The sequence below is a fragment of the Hyaena hyaena genome, unplaced genomic scaffold (assembly GCF_003009895.1).
Source record: "Hyaena hyaena isolate Hyena2069 unplaced genomic scaffold, ASM300989v1 scaffold_722, whole genome shotgun sequence".
Taxonomy (NCBI): domain Eukaryota; kingdom Metazoa; phylum Chordata; class Mammalia; order Carnivora; family Hyaenidae; genus Hyaena; species Hyaena hyaena.
Genome location: NW_024081357.1, coordinates 777573 through 796804, shown reverse-complemented (window position 1 = coordinate 796804; position 19232 = coordinate 777573). Strand labels below are relative to the sequence as shown.

Sequence of the window (19232 nt, the reverse complement as noted above, 5' to 3'; positions counted from 1 at the left end):
GTTGCCATGAAACACAGATTCTGACCTGGTAACCTGACACATAGCCGAGATTCTAAGACTACAGAATTAAAGGCATTCTTTTGAATTCTGTCCTTTAATGGTTTTCAAAGGAAAATCAGGAAAAGGCTTCCAGCTCAGTGGAGACCTTGATCAAAGCATGATATAAGTGAGCAGGTTTGCAGACCTTGGGTAACGCATGGCACATTCAGCGGACCATAGGAGTGAGTTTGTATGATGAGGCTCTCACCACTCACTGGTTTGGAGCCGGTTTCCCATAGCCTCCTCTCCCAGCGCCACAGTCCTGCCGATGATCATCTGGTAACTGGCCCCCAGATCACCCACGACCCTACTGCCTGCCCTCCTTAAAACCTGCCTCCCCATTCTGTGTGAATGATCCTGTCATCCAGACGAGTTCTTTTATGTACCTGATGGCGTTGAATAGTATTCCACAAAGCAGAACCCACATGCTGTTTTCTTCACCTTATCCAGGCCCATAATGATTTTTCTTCATGTTGTCACTTTTGTTGACAAGTTCATAGATTTGTTCTTCAGTGTGTAAAGGAAAGTTGTGTATTCCAACATACAACGTACAGCTCTTCAGTAATTTTTCCTGTTCTTCATCATCACCCCGGAAGTTTTCCTGTTCTTCAATGTCACCCCAGAAGTGCTGGTCCCGGTGGTGGCTCAGCTCCACGTAGGAGTCGCTGCACAGCACCTTCAGAAGGCCTCGGACACAGTGCAGAGAGGTAGAGGAAGATACACCCCTCAGAACAGTGAAGCTCCAAGGCCCATTATTATTATTATTATTACTATTATTTTAATGGAACCTGGTTAAGCTTCCTCTTGTTGGGCACATCTTTCTCTTTCTAGAATTTCAGAAGCCTCTCGAATATTTCTAAATCTTGATCCAGTTAAATATATTCATTATTTCATCCTCTGAAAAAGGCTAATATAACCTGCTGCCAACAGGGAAAGAGCTGTTCTTCTATAACCACTGAGATGATTGTGTTTCTTATTTCAGGGCAAAGCTTCAGTTGTTTCAACACTGCGTGTTGGCAAATGTCACCAGTAAACCAATGAATACCACAGATGGGCTTGGGCACAGAATACCTTGTGGTAGACACAAAGGAAGAGTACCTCAGTATCCCAGGTGAATGTTTCTTCACTTCTACTCACTTATGCTTAGGCTCCTCTTGGAAGAAGCAGGACCTCAGCCCTTTATCACTCACACCCTCCCCAGTTATTTCTGGGAGTTCCCAGAAACCACCTCATGTGTGCTGAAGACCAAGTCCCCTCCTGTTCTCTTGCTCTATCCTTTGTACCAAGGGTCTTGCAAAGACCATGTAGCCATGTCCTCCATGAGGCTGCCCTATGCAGTGTACAGGGTTCCACCACATTCCCCGGGTTCTGTGGAAGCAGTTCAGTAAAGTGCACACAAGCAGGAAAGGGCTGGCTTTTGATCCCACTACAGCTGTCCTCAGGTAGGGGACTTTATATAATTGCCTTTAACAGACTTATGATATCATCATTTTTATGATGTTCTTGGAGTGAGAAAAAATTGTGCTTGAGGTAGGTCAGGAAGAATGACAAGGTCATATTGCAGAAGGTCATGTTGGGTGAGAGATACTTTCTCGCACCATACACAAAAATAAATTCAGAATGGATGAAAGACCTAAATATGAAACAGGAAACCATCAAAATCCTAGAGGAGAACACAGGCAGCAACCTCAGTGACCTCAGTCATAGCAACTACTTACTAGACCCGTCACCAGAGGCAAGGAGAACAAAAACAAAAATGAACTATTGGGACCAAATCGAGATTAAAAGCTTCTGCACCATGAAGGAAACAATCAACAAAACTAAAAGGCAGCCCATGGAATGGGAGAAGACATTTGCAAATGACATACCTGGTAAAGGGCTAGTATCTAAAATCTATAAAGAACTTATCAAACTCAACACCCAAAAAACAAATAATCCAATTAAAGAATGGGCAGAAGACATGTGTGGACATTTTTCCAAAGAAGACATTCAGATGGTTAACAGACACATGAAAAGATGCTCACTCATCATCAGGGAAATGCAATCAAAACCACAATGAGGGGCGCCTGGGTGGCTCAGTTGGTTGGGCGTCCAACTTTGGCTCAGGTCATGATCTCACGGTTTGTGGGTTTGAGCCCCGTGTCGTCGGGTTCTGTGCTGACAGCTAGCTCGGAGCCTGGTGCCTGCTTTGGGCTTTTGGATTCTGTGTCTCCCTCTCTCTCTGACCTTCCCTTGCTCTCGCTCTCTCTCTCTCAGAAATAAATAAAACACTTAAAAAATTTTTTTAAAAAACGCAACAAGATACCACCTCACGCCTCTCAGAATGGCTAAAATTAGCAACACAAGAAACAACAGATGTTGGCAAGGAAGTGGAGCAAGGGGAACCCTGCTGCACTGTCAGTGGGAATGCAAACTGGTGCAGCCACTCTGGAAAACAGTATGGAGGTTCCTCAAAAAGTTAAAAATAGAACTACCCTATGACCCAGCAATTGCACTACCAGATACTTACCCAGAGGATACAAAAATACAGATTCAAAGAGGTACATGCATCCCTATGTTTAGAGAAGCATTGTTAATAATAGCCAAACTATGGAAAGACCCCAAATATCCACTGACAGATGAATGGATAAAGAAGAGGTAGCATAAATATACTGTGGAAAACTAGTCAGCCATCAAAAAGAATGAAAATCTTGCCATTTGCAACAACATAGATGGAGCTAGAGTGTATTATGTTAAGTGAAAGAAGTCAGTCAGAGAAAGATAAATGTCATATGATTTCACTCATATGTGGAATTTAAGAAACAAAACAGATAAACATATGGGGGGGGGGAGAAAAAAGAGAGGGAAGCAAACTCTCTCAGCAGAGACTCTTAATGATAGAGAACAAACAGAGTTGATGGAGGGACGTGGGTGGGGGGGGGCTAGATGGATGATGGATATTAAGAAGGGCACTTGTGATGAGCACTGGGTGTTGTATGCAAGTGATCACTGAATTCTACTCATGAAACTAATATTTCCCTGTAAGTTAACTAATTAGAATTTAAATAAAAACTTGAAAAAGAAAAGAATGTTGGGTGAGACATAGAGATATAACATATATTATGTAGCTTTATATATCATATAATGGATTTGTCACAACTAGTCAGCAAAAATCTATGTAATCAATTCAGGTAGAGCTAAACAGAAGTGGTATCCAAAGTATCTGGATCGCAAATGGATACAAGGAATCTTTTGGGGGTGATGAAAACATTCCAAAATTGAATTGTGATGATGGCCATGCAATTCTTTAAATGTACTAAAAATCCCTGAATTCTATGCTTACAGGAAATGGACATTATGGTATGTAAACCATACCACAATACACCTGTTACATACACAGTTGGCATGTCATAAGCACCGAAGAGTTAGAATAGACACAGGCATTAACCCTAGCGCTAGACATGAGCTCCTTCATTTATTGGGTGGTGGGAAGGTCTCAGGAATCTGGGAACAGGGGTGGCCAAGAGGACTGGGGGACAATCAGGGGTTCAGGGCAGTGTCTATTTATAAACTTGGATGGAAGTACTTCAGTATCGTAACAACAAACACTGAGTGTTTTGACAAGCAATATGGCAGAGTATGGAAATTGGAAGGACAGGCCAGAGGCAGGAGAAGCATTTGAATATGGTGGCTAAGGAAGCCTCTTCTGAGATGGTGACCTTTGAACAAAACAACTGTGTGAGGTGCAGGAGGAAACCACATGAGATCTAGAAAGAGAGAAAACCAAGAAGAGGGAAAAGCTAGTATAAGGCCCTGAGGCAAAAATGAGCCAGGCTCAAGAATGAGCAAGGAGGGCAGGAAAGTTAGGTTGAAGAGAGTGCATAGAGTGCCAAATATGTATGTTGTGTAACCTTGGGGAGGCCCTGTCCCTGCTCCAATCACACAGCAGCTGAAAATATGGGTAGGAACGGAAATAAAGTCCACAGCACCCATGAACTCGATCCTTGGCATGCCCTTCCTGTGGCCCTGATGGGGCCTGTGGCTTTTGCTCTACTATGGATCAGAGTGGATGAGGGGCACATAGAGCCCTCGAGAAGTTCTGAAAGAAGGGAGCTTTTCCTGAGTGACATATGGCAGTGTGATTCCTAGGGAGTCACTGTGCAAACGAGGATTTCCCACCACTGCAGGGGACTCTTGATTCTCCATCTTCCCTGAGATGGGTTTTGTGAACTGCACTGCTATACCACTTCTATAAAGCTTTCAAACACTGGAAGATGGTATGAAGGAATCAAACCGCATCACGGGCTTGGTGAAAGGAACAAATATTTCACATTAGATAAAGACGGTTGAGAATGGAGTTCCAGAGTAACTACTGAAAATGAAAAGTGAGAAAACAATAGAGAAGAGGGTAAATTAGAAAGAGGAACAGGGAATGTTAGGAAGGTTGAAGTAAACTTTACACCCTGAAGTTGGTGAGTTATACCCGTATCTGGACAGCCTTATTCAACAAAGAAGCTAGGACTGCCTATAGAGATAAGAAAAAAATAAAATAGAGTCTCAATTAATTCAAGACAACCTAACTACCTTAGCCTTTGATACTGGATTAAGTGATCATATAATTGTGGCAGAAGACATGGAGGTGGTGGCCTGAAGCCAAGCTAAATTGGCATTTTTAAGTGTATTTACCTATTTGGAGACAGAAAAAGAATGCACAATTGGGGGGGGGGGGAGAGAGAGAGAGAGACAGAGACAGAGAGAGAGAATCCCAAGCAGGCTCTGCACTGTCAGCACAGAGCCCAATGTGGGGCTCAAATCCACAACCCTTAGTTCATGATCTGAGCCAAAATCAAGGCCCAAGAGTTGGATGCTTAACCAACTGAGCTACCCAGGTGTCCCTAAATTGGCATATTTTTAAAAGCAAAATGGCAGCTCTGAGCCTGCCACAGAATTAAGAGGAGAGATGGAAGCCCTGCTTTTGGAGAGCTGGCCTGCAGCTGGAAAACATGGTTAGTTCTTTCTCTGCTGTTTCTGTGCTCTAATTTACTATAAAATCATGAATCTTTCTCTTTTTCATGGGTTGGTAGAGCAGACAGTAGAAAACAAAGTTAGATAACCTCAGTCCATGGCATTCCCAACCCATAGTTTCCCTTTCCAGAATGTATCCTTGGTTTCCCACCAAAATAAATCATGGAGAGGAGGAGACCATGCTTATTTACTAACAAACAGTTAACCAAGGAAGCAGAAAGACAGTTTCTTCTGTGAAGGGAAAGCATAGCATTGCCATTTCAGGTAACCAGGTGAGAAGCAGACATTGTGATAGTTAAGCTTCCTGTAGAGAGAAATAAATTGGGAAAAGATCAAAAAGGATTTTCAACTATAAAGAGTCATCTTTTCAAAGTTCTTCTTAGAGGAGTCTCAAATGTTAGAAGCCCATTCTCCTAAAAGAAGTTCAACTCTGGACACAATGGCTCTCCCCAAATTCCCTTTATAAGAAAATTGATGATTTGGGTGTGATAGTCATTCCAATAAAGTCCCGAGATTTCTTTCTTTCTTTTTTTTTTTTAAGTGTTTATTTCTTGGAGAAAGTGTGAGCAGGAAGGGGGAGAGAAAGGGGGATGGAAGGTCTGATGCAGGCTCTGCACTGACAGCATTGAGCCAGATGCAGGCCTCAAACTCACAAACTGTGAGATCATGACCTGAGCTGAAGTCAGATGCTCAACTGACTGAGCCACCAAGGTGCCCCAAAGGCCCAAGATTTCTTGATAAAAAAAAATCTTTTCCAACAGAGCAGAAGATGTTCTAGAATTGTTAAAACAACTTGATAGTTTGTATCCATTTCTATGTTCAAAACCCGCATGGAAAGAATTCAGTGCCATGAACGGCACCATTGAAGTAAGTAAAAGGTCATTTGCAACTACGTGGACGGAACTAGAGTGTGTCATGCTAAGTGAAATTAGTCAGTTAGAGAAAGACAAATATCATACGACTTCACTCATGTGAGGACTTTAAGACAAATAACAAATAAACATAAGGGAAGGAAAGCAAAAATAATATAAAAACAGGGAGGGAGACAAAACGTAAGAGACTCTTAAATATGGAGAACACACAGAGGGTTGCTGGAGGGGTTGTGGGAGGGGGGATGGGCTACATGGGTGAGGGGCTTAAAAAATCTACTCCTGAAATCATTGTTGCACCATCTGCTAACTAGCTTGGATGTAGATTGAAAAAGAAAGAGTGAAATCGGTAAAAAATAAACTATGTGATATTAAATATATATACCTCATATTTGTTTGGAAGCAAGAACTGTAGTTTCTTTAATTAAATGTATGAATATAATATCTAAAAATCAACCATACACTGTATAACCAGATATTATTTATGAATGCCAGAATTTTGTTGAAACCAGCTGGTAATGCTGTAGCAACCGGTGCCACTGTGATACTGAATGTGCGGATAGTGGAGCGGGGGCCAGTGGGGAAGGGTGGGAGGCTGGGGGAAATGCGATAAGTGACAGAATGACATCAAAGGAGAGGGTCACAGGAGCGCCTGGGTGGCTCAGTCAGTTAAGTGTGGACTCCTGATTTCCACTCGCGCCACGATTTCACGGCTCCTGAGACGGACCCCCACACTGGGCTCCTCGCCGGACATGGAGACTGTCCGCGATTCTCTCTCTCCCTTTCCCTCCGCCCCTCCCCTGCGCGTGCGCACACTCACTTTCTCTCTCAAAAGAAATAAGTAAACATGAAACGAATAGTTTTTTAAAAAAGGAGAGGGTCGTAGATGGGATGGCAAAATGAGCAAAGGGGAAGGACAGGAAAATTGAAAGGGAAGAGGGTCGTCTTAGTAAATTTTTTTACTTTCCTGAAAGAAAAGGGGGGGAGCAGAGGTTACGTTAAAAAAAACACACCAAAATTTGCTAAAATGGGAACAACACAGATACTGAAACACTGAACAAGAAGCTGTGGACAGAGACCAGGAAATCTCTGCGCAGCTGCCCCTTATCTCTGCCGTGTGCACAGGCAGCACCTCCCTGGCCAGCACCCGCATCTGCTGCAAGTGGACCGGGTGCTCCTCTCGGGACAAGCTGTAGCAAAAAGGACTTTAAACGTTCACGTACAATCAGTTCATTGTGTGTTATCAGAGCTTAGTCTCCCCCAAGCTGTCTTGAGTCAGGCAGGAATTTCTCCCACGGACTCCGAGTAGGCCCGGGTCTCACAAATTGCTGACAAACGGAGGTCGTAGGGAAGAACTTTAAGGAGAGATGAAACGATGCCAGGCACAGATCCTCTCCCGTAGGAACAGCTCTGCTGGCCTGGCATCCTATACGGCGGTCTCCTCAAACTTTAAGGGGCCCGGGAGTCACCTTGGGAATCTTATTTAAATGCAGGTGCTGGTTCACAAGGACGGAACAGAAACTCTGCGCGGGAATCAGCTCCTCGTGATGCCAGCGCTGCTGGTCTGCAGACCATATTGGGAGACACAAGTTCTAGGGCACCCTGGTGACCCCTGAGTGAGTCAGGGTGTGTGTGTGTGTGTGTGTGTGTGTGTGCGCGTGCGCGTGAGAGAGAGAGAGAGAATCCAGAAGCACATTCTACAGGTACATAGAGAAGACAGGGGAAAACACATGTTCTTTGTTCATTTATTACTGCACTTGTTCGATTCCCAAGGATTCAGAGCTACAGTAGTTTCCCTTTAGCACTTTCAGGCAGATGGGATTCTCTCATCAACCGGGACACAAAGCAATACCAGCAAACCCAGTGAAGGAAGTGTCACTCAAAGATTCTGGGAGTTCTACCACGCCCGTTAGCCGGGCACCGGGCTGGCCTCTACAACTTTTCCTATCTTCTCACCCAACTCTTCCTCCTCAGAGAAAATAGTCATGGGCATGTTGAAGGCTTGGGTAATTGAGGCAGAAATATTGAGAAGATACTAAAAACCAGACTTCAGGATCAAATCTACTGGCCTGACTCACATTTCTTTACCCACTGTACAGGTGTTCCTGATACAGAAGCTTCCTTGGAGTCGTGTGTGTGTGTGTGTGTGTGTGTGTGTGTGTGTGTGTGACAGAAGATGTGGGTAACTTGCACCCTCTTCTACAAAGCTGATAGCACCCAGAAGAAACTATGGTTGACCTCATGGAAAAAGTTAGACTTAATACCCCAATCCCAGCTGGCATGACTTCATCCTTATTCCCTTTGCCAGAAACTGCTTGTTGCGTGAGGCAGTGTGGGTGTCCTCAGAGGTAGCTACCTAAGTTTGCATACTTCCTGGCTGACAGAACACTCCTGCCCGTGCCTCAGGGCCAGGGTGGTGAGTGTCAGTGGGAGGAGTAACCAAGTTTCACTTCCTTGCTGGTTGGAGACTCGACCACAGCAGGCTTCTCCCTCAGAGGAGGAGACCGTGAGGAGCAGTTGGAACCCATCTCTCTCTGCCTCTTCCCGTAGCACCTGGCAGGCGCTCAGGAGACGTGAGGAGCGCGAATGGGCAGAGCAGAATCTCTAGAAGGGAAGATGAGCGCCCAGGATCCTTCAGATCTGTGGAGCAGATCAGACGGAGAAGCTGAGCTGCTCCAGGACTTGGGGTAAGAAAGCAGATCTTCTTCTCAAAGTACTTCTTGGGTGAGCATGGACTCCCGACTCTCACCCCAAATACTCACTTTGATTACCTTTAGCACGCTGCCACCTCCGTCTTCTATCCTTTCCACTTCACCCAGTTGCGTCTCTTAGGAAACCTTCTGCCTGGGGCCAATTGCATTTTGAAAGCATACCATCTTTTCCCAGATGTGAAACGAGGCATGGGGAGACAATGAGACAAAAATCAAAGGTCGGGCATTCTTTGAGACTAGGGACAGGATTGAGATGCAGGAGTTGGTGTTGCTTGGCTTCCTAGATATGGACCCGCTTTATGAATGAAAGCGCTGTTCAAACGTTTTGAGCTCTAAGCTGTATTGCTAGGAAGATAAACAGAAAGGTCAGCCTACTGCACGAGAGAGGGACTTTTTCAAAAGAGGAAGAATGAGGAAGTGTCTGCAATGTCTCCTCTGTGTTTGTCGCTCCTGACACTGCATCTGTGAGTCCTTGTATGTCTGCGGGCGCAGCGTTGAGCCTTTTACATACAAAGAAGTCAGGGAGAGGATAATACTTCTGCCTCAAACAGGTTGTAAGTTTAAGGAGGTGGAGTCATCATCGTCCTGTCTTTCAGGAGGGACCAGATGAGCCAACTCATGGGGATATTTGATAAAAGAAGCATTACGCAAGAGAGATGTAGGGGGTTTCCTGAAAAAACTGGACCTTTACCCTAAAGCATCAGAAATATCCTAAAGAGGCTGATTTTGACACTCATGCTTCACAAGAGGTGAGACCAGCACCTCTGTCTTAATAAACAGCACCATCTGCACAGCAGCCCACTGCCATAGAAACTGCTATCATCTCCATCTTACGAAGGAAGGAAAGTGGTACCAAACCACTTTGTAGTGCCTACATCAACCGTTGGCAAAGTTGGGATTTCAAACTGCAAAAGCCTATGTTCTTAACCAGAGAAAAACTGAAACAGAGATGAAATCTCTCTGCCTTAAGGCTGCACAGGTTGTATCTTTTTGAGTGGTGTTACTGTAAAAGTTCTCAAGAAGTCCTGTCTTGAGGTTTTAAAATGGAGGTCTCCTCCTTGAACTCTACCTTCCCAAGATAAATAAGATAGAACAGCTAGACTTTTTTATAAAGTAAACTCCCCCCACTGGGAATTCAGTGTTCCAGGATGTCACTATTCTTCTAGGTTGAATCTCCAAAGGGAAAGGGTACAGGGCGCCTGGGTGCCTCAGTCGGTTGGGCGGCCTGGGCGGCCGACTTCGGCTCAGGTCATGATCTCATGGTTCATGGGTTCGAGCCCCGTGTCAGGCTCTGTGCTGACAGCTAGCTCAGAGACTGGAGCCTGTTTCAGATTCTGTGTCTCCCTCTCTCTCTGACCCTCTGCCCACGCTGTCTCTCTCTCTCAAAAATAAATTAGAAAAAAAAAAAAAAAACGTTACAAAAGAGAAAGGGTAAAATGCCCCTGAGTATTCAAATGGGTGTCACAAAGTCCAGGCACCTCACTTATGGCCTTATTAAATTATTAAAGTATAATTCTTTACAAGCTTCATTATCAATATTCCCAGCCCATTATCTATAGGAAGCTCTAAAAAAGAAGAGAGACAAAGGAGATACTCGATTCAGTTAAACAATCCAGAGCCCACATTCTGTGCCTGAATGACATCACCTCCCTGGATGACAGAGATGAGCTAGGCCATGTCTCTTCTCTTCACCATTTGCCCATAGCAGGAAGTGACTGTGGGTAAAACCCCAAGGAAAACAGAATCGTGCCTTCCCTCCTTGTTCAAAGAATGGATGCTCAACACACCCCAGAAACACCCAAAACAGATACGTTTATGTCCAGACTTCTGTATTCAGAAGGCCTGGAAATTTACTAAACATTTGAGGATGATTTCTACAACAACAGACAAGCTACAATTACCTGGGACAATTGCTCCACAGTCGTGGCTCTTCAACCTGAGCTGTACACTAGAGTCACACAAAGAGTTTTTAAATGTTCCTGTCCAGGCCACACGGTAGACAAATGCCATTATATCTTGGGAGTGAGCGTTTTCTTTTTACATCCCCCAAGTGGTCCCAGAGAGAGACCAAGCTTGGGAGCCACTGCATAGAATATAAATCCATCGGGAATGCTGAAAAAACTGTGGCTTTATTTTTCATTTCTTGGGTACGCACCTGTATCTTAAAGCCGTTCATAAATGTTGATTTTTGTCAGTTGGTTTGGAAGCATTTTGCTTAACAATTTTATTGGGGTATATTTTACAAAAGAGTAGTACAAATATCACCATAAATTAATTTTAGAACATTTTATTCCCCCTAGTAAGAACCTTCAGGAGCATGGTTTATTTAACTATACTCAGTGGCATTATGATAAACCCCTCGGACGAGGGGTGATTTCTACAGTCTTGCTATTTCCCTGATATAAATACTTCTACCATGGGCAATTTCCAACTGCCAAGCATTTAACAACCTGCTTGTAAAATTCCTGAAACTTTAATAATGGACTTGAGAAAGTACTTACCCCTTCAGGACATCACACCTTTTATAAGTGATGATATCTGAGAAAACCTGAAAATGACCTGTTGCCCCAGGCAGGATTCTGAATACAAAAGAAACCTTTTCTTTAAAATTTTTTAAAATTTATTTCTGAGAGAGAGAGACAGTGAGCAGGGGAGGGTCAGAGAGAGAGGGAGACACAATCTGAAACAGGCTCCAGGCTCTGAGCTAGCTGTCAGCACAGAGCCTGACGCGGGGCTCGAACCCATGAACCGTGAAATCATGACCTGAGCCGAAGTCGGCCACCCAACCGACTGAGCCACCCAGGCTCCCCCAAAACTTTAAGTCACTGGTTAGGTATGATCTGTACCAAAACTTCTGGATAATTCAGTTTTTTAAAAGCTCTATAAAAACAAAATGATATCATGTAATTGATAGATAATAAGTGGCTGGTTTTAAAGACTTCATTTTAAAATTATTTTAGGTATACTATTTGAGTAGTTAGGCAGTATTTTTGGTAGCTATAAACAGATAATGTGGTGGTTAAAGAGATCTCCTACATCCTTGTTCTTTGGTGCCTATTTTTATTCAGGCTCTTGAATGTGTAAGTTCTGAAAATTAAAACCAAATTAAATCCCGAGCTGCAGCAAATCCATCCCTTACCTTTCTAGGACACACATGGCTTACGCAGAGCACAGGTTTATTCTTTCCTAAAGTACTTAAATGAAGCAACTCAGGTGCATTCCTATGTCTCACTTATAGAGTGTCAGTCTAAAACATTTATTTTCTTTACTCCTAAATGTATTCATGTGTCCAAACCAAAGGGGAAATAAAACCATCTGTGATTGTTGATCAGATTCACTTAACACTTTGGCGGTGTGGGCTTGGGGCAGGAGGTGGCCGGTGGGCAGGAAGGGAGGGGCGGGGGGTGTGGAGAATGGTCAGCAATAAGGAAGAGGTGCTGGGCACAGAATCAGGCTCTTTGAGCTCTCTAAATGAAGCGGGGCAGGGGGAGAGGAGAGGAATGAAACATGCAACGAATACTAGAGAAATCCCCGAAATCACAAACTGGTACAACATTGCTAGTTAGTTAATAATTTGGAGTTCCAGAAGCCCAGACTTTCTGTAGAGGACAACGTAGGAATAGTATATACTTTGTAAATGGGTAAGCCTTCATAAAGTGTGTAACTATAGACACAAAAGAGATACTAGAAAACAAAAATAGGACTTTTTAAATTAAATCTTCCAGTGATCTAGTCAGACAATATTCCTTCAAGTGAGAAATATGGTACCTTGTTCTCTTTTTATATACTTTCCCAAATCACAAATTTTAAGAGAAAGCGGCGGTGTGTAGCTGCGTTGGTAGAGTAAAAAAACTAGATTCTAAGTTCTGGTTATTTAAAAAAATAAAGAAGGTTCTAATTTCTCTGCCTCCGTACATGTTTAGAAGAGATCAGGGGTCAGCAAACTTTGCTTGTGAAGAGACAGATCATAAATTATTCAGGATTTGCAGGTTTTATGACCTCTGCCATGCCTGCTCACATCTGCCACTGTCATGCAGAGACAGCCGTAGATAACACGGAAACAAGTGACCGTGACTGCACAGTGTTCAAAAAATATTATTTATGGACACTGAAATTTGAATTTCATACTATTTTCATGAGTCAGAAAATATTTTTCTATTTTTTCCCCGAACATTTAAACTTGTAAAACCATTCTTGTCCCTCTGTCTGTACGAAAACATGTACCCTGGCAGGAAGTACAGAAGCGTACCCTGGCAGGATTTGGCCCTCAGGTGGTGGTTTGCTGACTCAGGGAACAGATGATAATAACCAAAATAAGCCCTCATTATGAGGCAGACATTTTGCAAACTGGCTCTGGTCTTCAGACGGTCTTGGCATTCTACGTTTCTATCCAAGGAGACTCACTGGCAGCAAAATCAGGTTGCCTGAGGTCCCAGAGTATCTGTTGTGATATTTGTTATTGACTGACCAGGTACTATGAGCCGGCACCGTACCACATATGGGCACTATTGCCATTGAGCTTTCCCAGTACCACTTTCAATGTGGTATGATGATACTCGTGTCATAGAGATGGAGAGAGTTCAGATAAGTTAGGTGGACGATCCAGGTCACAGACCTCATAGCGGTACAGCTGAGGGACACGGCCACGCGCTTACCCCAAAGCTGAAGCTGATCGAAGAAGCTGTATGTTCTAATCATGGCAGTTAGTAGTTATTGGAAGCTCGCCATGTGCTAGGTACTGTCTGTCCACCTGTCTGTCCACTAATGCAACTTCCTGATTTCTATGAAACTTTTCTCTTCTTACTGTATTAGCGCTATTTGTTAGTGCCCGATGAACTGAGAGACAAAAAGAAAGTTCCATGATTATTACCACCAGCAAATGTGATCACTAAAAGACGTTATTCTGGAGCGCCTGAGTGGCTCAGTCAGATGAGCGTCCAATTCTTGATTTCAGCTCAGGTCATATACCAGGGTCGTGGGATGGAATCCCTGTGTTGGGCTCTGTGCTGACAGCAAGGATCCTGCTTGGGGTTCTCTCTCTCTCTCCCTCTTTCTCTTTGCCTCTCCCCTGCTCATGTGTTCTCTCTCTCTAAAATGTAAGAAAAAAAAAATTAAATAAAAAAAAAACAGACTAGGTGGCTCAGTCAGTTAAGTGTCTGACTTCAGCTCACAGTTTGTGAGTTTGAGCCCTGAGTCAGGCTGTGTGCTGACAGCTCAGAGCCTGGAGCCTGCTGCAGATTCTGTGTCTCCTTCTCTCTCCGCCCCTCCCCCACTTAAGGTCTGTCTCTATCAAAAATAAATAAATGTTAAAAAAAAATTTTAGGTAGACATTATTCGTTCACATTCTTCATATAATAAGCCAGGCCAACGTCCTAATTAATCAAAAGTTTATTGAATTTTGTGTAGGTTCCATTTTTCAGAACTAGACAAATAAAGTAGGATAAGAAAAGTGTAGAAAAGTCAAAGTTTTAAAGGAATCTATTTACTGGACGGCTGGGTGGCTTAGTCGGTTGACCATCTGACTTCAGCTCAGGTCATGATCTCTCAGTTCACGGGTTTGAGCCCTGTGTCGGGCTCTGTGCTGACAGCTCATAGCCTGATGCCTGCTTCAGATTCTGTGCCTCTCTCTCTGCTCCTCCCCTGCTCACACTCTGTCTCTCTTTCTCTCAAAAATAAACACTAAAAATTTTAAAAAGAAAATAAAATAAAGGAATCTGCTTACAGAGCTGTGATAATAAGTAGAGCAATAAAGCTTGTTCCCTTCCTGTGCACAACTCTGTCATCTTGGATTCTAAAAATGGAAGGTGAGTCTTCTGCTCTCATACAGTTCAATCTCTCCTTGACTCAAATGAGTTTCCTCTTCAGCTGTGTTTTCTGTTCCCCTCTGAGTGATGGTGACTTCCTTCTACTTACATATGGAAATCTGTCCACAAAGGTTTTCCACACTGAGTGGGGTCACTTTGTTTCATTCATTCACTCTTCCATCCATTCATCAATCCATCGGCTGAATGAGCCCATTATGCCTTGGGGACACAATTTCAGTCCAAAGGGACACTGAAATTGAGAAGACACGCTGTCCCCTTGAGGAGTTTACAGTGCACAGGACAGAGAATGCAGCCACATGGACAGTTAGAACACAGGGGCTGAGGACCCCCGTGACTGAGTCTACATGAAGCACACAGCTTATGGCAGGCAGGAAAGAGATCACTGGTTGTGAAGAATATGGCTTTTGGAACTGATGGGCATTTGTCACTTGAAGTCAGAAAAGATGACATTTGCTAAAGAGAAAACGGCATGAGTAAAGGGGTAAAAGTGGCAAAATGCATGAGTGTTCAGGAGATAAAAGCAGCCCACATGACTCAGAGCCTCTCATCCCTGGGACCCAGTGGTTAATAAGTGCTCACTCAGTTGGTTCTGGGCTCTACCTCTCAGACTCCCCACCGTCTGTCTGCCCCGTTCTCGGAGAAGACATCCACCTGCCTTTCCTCTTTTGGTTTCTAGGGTCATAACCATAGCCTTAGCCTTTTTTTTTTAGAAAAAACTGCATTAATGTCTCACTCCTACCAACTGCCCTGGTAAATTCCTGTTCTGAGCTCACACACTCTGGCTCCCACTCCCTGATACCGACCTATCTGAAACCACCATGGTCCACGTAGTCAAGACTTCACCTGTTCCCTGCTTCCCTTTTAGAGTCTCTGTGGCCGTATGTTTTCCCTGCACACCCACCTGCTAGTGCCTGCCCCTAGTATCTATTTTCAGACATTTTTGTTTATAAATATTTATAACTTAAAGAAGTGTAAGAGCGGGGCACCTGGGGGGTTCAGTCAGTTAAGCAACTGACTTCAGTTCCGGTCACGATCTCACAGTTTGTGGGTTTAAGCCCCACGTCGGGCTCTGTGCTGACAGCTCAGAGCCTGGAGCCTGCTTCAGATTCTGTATCTCCCTCTCTCTCTGACCCTCCCCTGCTCATGCTCTCTCTCTTTCTCTCTCACTCTCTGTCTCTCAAAAATAAATAAACATAAAAAAAATTTTAAATGGTCATCCAAAAGCACTGGGTATTGCATGTAAGTGATGAATCACTGAATTCTACTCTTGAAACCAATATTACACTGTATGTGAACTAACTAGAACCAAAATAAAAATTTGGAAGAAAAAAACAAAAAATAAAAATGTTCATCAAGAATATATAAAGAACATATGGCAAAAGCTTGAAAATTATTCTACCTAAAATATGGGTATTATTTAAATATGTGTATTACTTTCTTTACTACTTTATGCTATGTTTCTACTTTCTTTTTTATATAATGTTTATTTATTTTGAGAGAGAGAAACACACACGGCATGTGCATGGGAGGGGTAGAGAGAGAGGGATAGAGAGAGAGAATCCCAAGCTGGTTCCACACAGTCAGCATGGAGCCCTGTGCAGGGCTTGAGCTCACAAACCATGAGATCATGACCTGAGCTCAAAACAAGAGTCAGACCCTTAACCTACTGAGCCACCCAGACACCTCCATTTTTCTACTTTCTGACGTTATGCATAATAAACAGTTAATAATAATAATACGATGTGTTAATTATTGAAATTTTGGGAAAGGAAAGTACACAAACAGTCAGCAGGTACAACCACCCAGAATGACATATTGTTCAGCTTATCGCCAGTCTTTTAAAAATATTTTTCTGGTGGCACCTGTGTGGCTCAGTTGGTTAAGTGTCTGACTTCAGCTCAGGTCATGATCTCACGGTTCGTGGGTTCGAGCTCCGCATAAATAAAACATTAAAAAAATTTTTTAAATATTTTTCTGTTGGTCCAATTTCCAGAAGACTTTACATAGATTAAGAGTTTGGACTTCGCTCAAACTCCACTGGGCAATATGGAGTTATTGAATGTTTATAGGAATGTGGAATTATATGGCCATCGTGTTTTGTTTTTAGATTAATCTGGAAGTTGAGCATGATAGGTAGCAATGGGTCCTGAGCCAAGAAAACAAATTAGTGAGGGAGTTTACAGATTGGTGAATGAGGAACCAGAGTGATCACCTGGGAACAGCAAGAAATTAACAGAGGTGGAAGCGAGTAATTCCACTCAACTAAGCACAGTGACTCACAACCAAATAAGAACGACTTCTGCTTTTGTATCATTTTTCAAAATAACATCAAAGGAATTTTGAAAACCTTAATGTCACAAAGTGTCTTAAATTCATTCTTTGTTGGAGCCCCTGGGTGGCTCAGTTGGTTAACTGTCCTACTTCAGCTCAGGTCATGATCTCATGGTTCGAGCCCCGCATCAGGCTCTGTGCTGACAGCTAGCTCAGAGCCTGGAACCTGCTTCAGATTCTGTGTCTCCCTCTCTCTCTGACCCTCCCCCATTCATGCTCTGTCTCTCTCTTTCTCTCTCTCTCTCTCAAAAATAAATAAACATTTAAAAAATTTTAAATAAAAATAAATTCATTCTTTGTTTACTTTACCACTATCCATTTCTAAAGTTGTCCAGGATTCATGTTACTGCTTTTATGGTTCTGACCAGTAGAGTCTATGTTTTGGGTTGAGTCTCCAGATAATAGAAACATGTCACAAATGTCAATCCCAAGGCACTAAGAGGTTTGCCCTCTTTCTCTAAGCTGAGCACAGTAAACTCCTTCCGATGGTGAGCTCCTTAGGAGCTGGGGTGCAGCTCACTCACCTTGCCTGCTCCAGTCCAGCCCACCCTGTGGCAAAGAGCAGACATCTGAATGTTTGAGTTGTCCCAAGCTGAGTCAAAGACAAGACCATAATACAAGGTCCCTGACTTCAGCGCTCTACTGCTCCAACCCTGACGACATATTTGCGTTTATTACTTTCAGACTCCGTCCCTTTATACCCAGAAGTTTTTACCAGTGGGACAAATTGACATTGGTGGCAGGCATCATCTGAACCATGGAATACGGAGGAGATAATTAATGAAACAACAATCTGTCTATATTTTTTCATCCCCCCAAAGTCTGGGGCTCTTTCCTATAGCTGTGGCTTGCTGAAAGTGGCCCTCTCTGTCTCCTGGACCAGCCCGCAATTGCAGGTTTCCAGCAGCAATTGTCCAAAGACAATTACCTGGGGGCACCTGGGTGGCTCAGTTGGTTAAGCTTCTGACTTCAGCTCAGGTCACGATCTCCCAGTCCATGCGTTTGAGCCCCACATCAGGCTCTGTGCTGACAGCTCGGAGATTCTGTGTTTCCCTCTCTCTCTGTTCCTCCCTTGCTCATGCCCTGTCTCTATTTCTCAAAAATAAATAAAAATGTTTTTAAAAAGCCCTCAAAGACAATTATCTTCATTTTCTGCAGCACAGGCTTCAAGAGTAATGAGAATAGGTGCAGAATCAAGTTTGATTCCACTCGGAGATAAGCCCTCCTGAGCAACCTCTGGTATGGATCCCTATCCAGCTATTCCAGGCCTCGTTAAGTTCTTATCCATGAAGTATGCATACTGGTCAGTCTCTGAGCTTTGGCTCTCCGTCCATATCAATCAATCGCTGAGCCGCACTCCGTGGGGACACAGTAACCCTCTTTTTGTCTTGCACACATTCCTGTGCCTGTGCTGGCTGACCTGAGGACAGGGCCAAAGGACCCGTGCTGGAATGAGATGCCCTCCAGTCCACGGCACTGCCCCTCTGGTCTCCGCAGTTCCTTGACTTCCCTGATATGTCGTTCCAGCTACAAGTCAGGCGCCGTGGGTCTCTCTTGAGGTGTCTGTGTCCTTCTCTCTTTGGCCTCCCCGCCTCTGTGTCCTGAATACTCTGCTCCCATCTGTTTTGTGCTTCCTAAGCCACTGCCCTGTGTGCTTCTGCTACCTGGGTGAGCCCCTGTGCCTTTCTCTAGCTCTGGGTTTTGCCTAATTTCTCTCTTTCTCTGTCCACATCTCTTCCCTTTTGTGTCTCTGACTCTTTGCGCCCGTCTGTGTCTCCAATTATCTGAGTCTCGGGCTCTATCTCTGTGTCTCCATCTCTCAGAACTGCCTGCCTCATTGCTCAGATTCCTTCAAGAACAGGTCTGCCCTGATCTCCAACTCCCACAGAATTCTCTGCCTCCTTTCGGCCCTGTTTCCCTCTAGCTGAGCCTTGACTCCTACCAAAAAGAAAAACACCCTTGGGCCCCGCCTTCGATTCTTTGTTTGACCAGAGAGCCAGAGCCCTGCCTCGGTGGTCACTCAGGTAGGCTTCCTAATGCCTGGGGCAGCGGGCCTCACCTTCTGGCTCTGCCATTAGCATATGTAAATGTGGGCCTGTACAATGGCAATATGAAAAGCCACAGACAAACCGTTCCATGACAGAAACCTCAGTGGTAGGACTGTGGCGAGCTTATTTTCGGCCTACGCTGTGCATCACACTTAGGCCTCCCTCAGGCCTCATTAGAATATTCAAAGACTTGGCAAGTCCTGTTCGGTTCTCTAGTTCTCTCTGCTTGGACAGGGTCCGTTGCTACGATCAATGGGAAAATAAGCTGGCGTTTGTGAATATAGGACCCAATGTATTTATGCAGACAACACGGTCTTACCCTCGGTATTGTCACAGGCCGACTTTCATATAAATGGCGGCACTCATAGCTCTTGAGCTAACAAGGTATTTCCTTACCCTAAACCC

General features: G+C 44.0%; 1 protein-coding gene and 1 pseudogene across 1 annotated transcript in view; one reads left to right on the top strand and one right to left on the bottom strand.

Annotated features, from left to right (window-relative positions):
• Window positions 1–250: 250 nt before the first annotated feature.
• Window positions 251–7337, bottom strand: LOC120220777 (annotated as a pseudogene).
• Window positions 7338–8356: 1019 nt separating this feature from the next.
• Window positions 8357–19232, top strand: part of DAPP1 (dual adaptor of phosphotyrosine and 3-phosphoinositides 1) — a 52645-nt gene continuing 41769 nt past the window's right edge. The window contains exon 1 of the mRNA XM_039217949.1: window positions 8357–8599. Within this exon, the coding sequence (XP_039073880.1) occupies window positions 8499–8599 (101 nt within the window). The 5' untranslated portion in view covers window positions 8357–8498. The remainder of the gene's footprint in view (window positions 8600–19232) is intronic.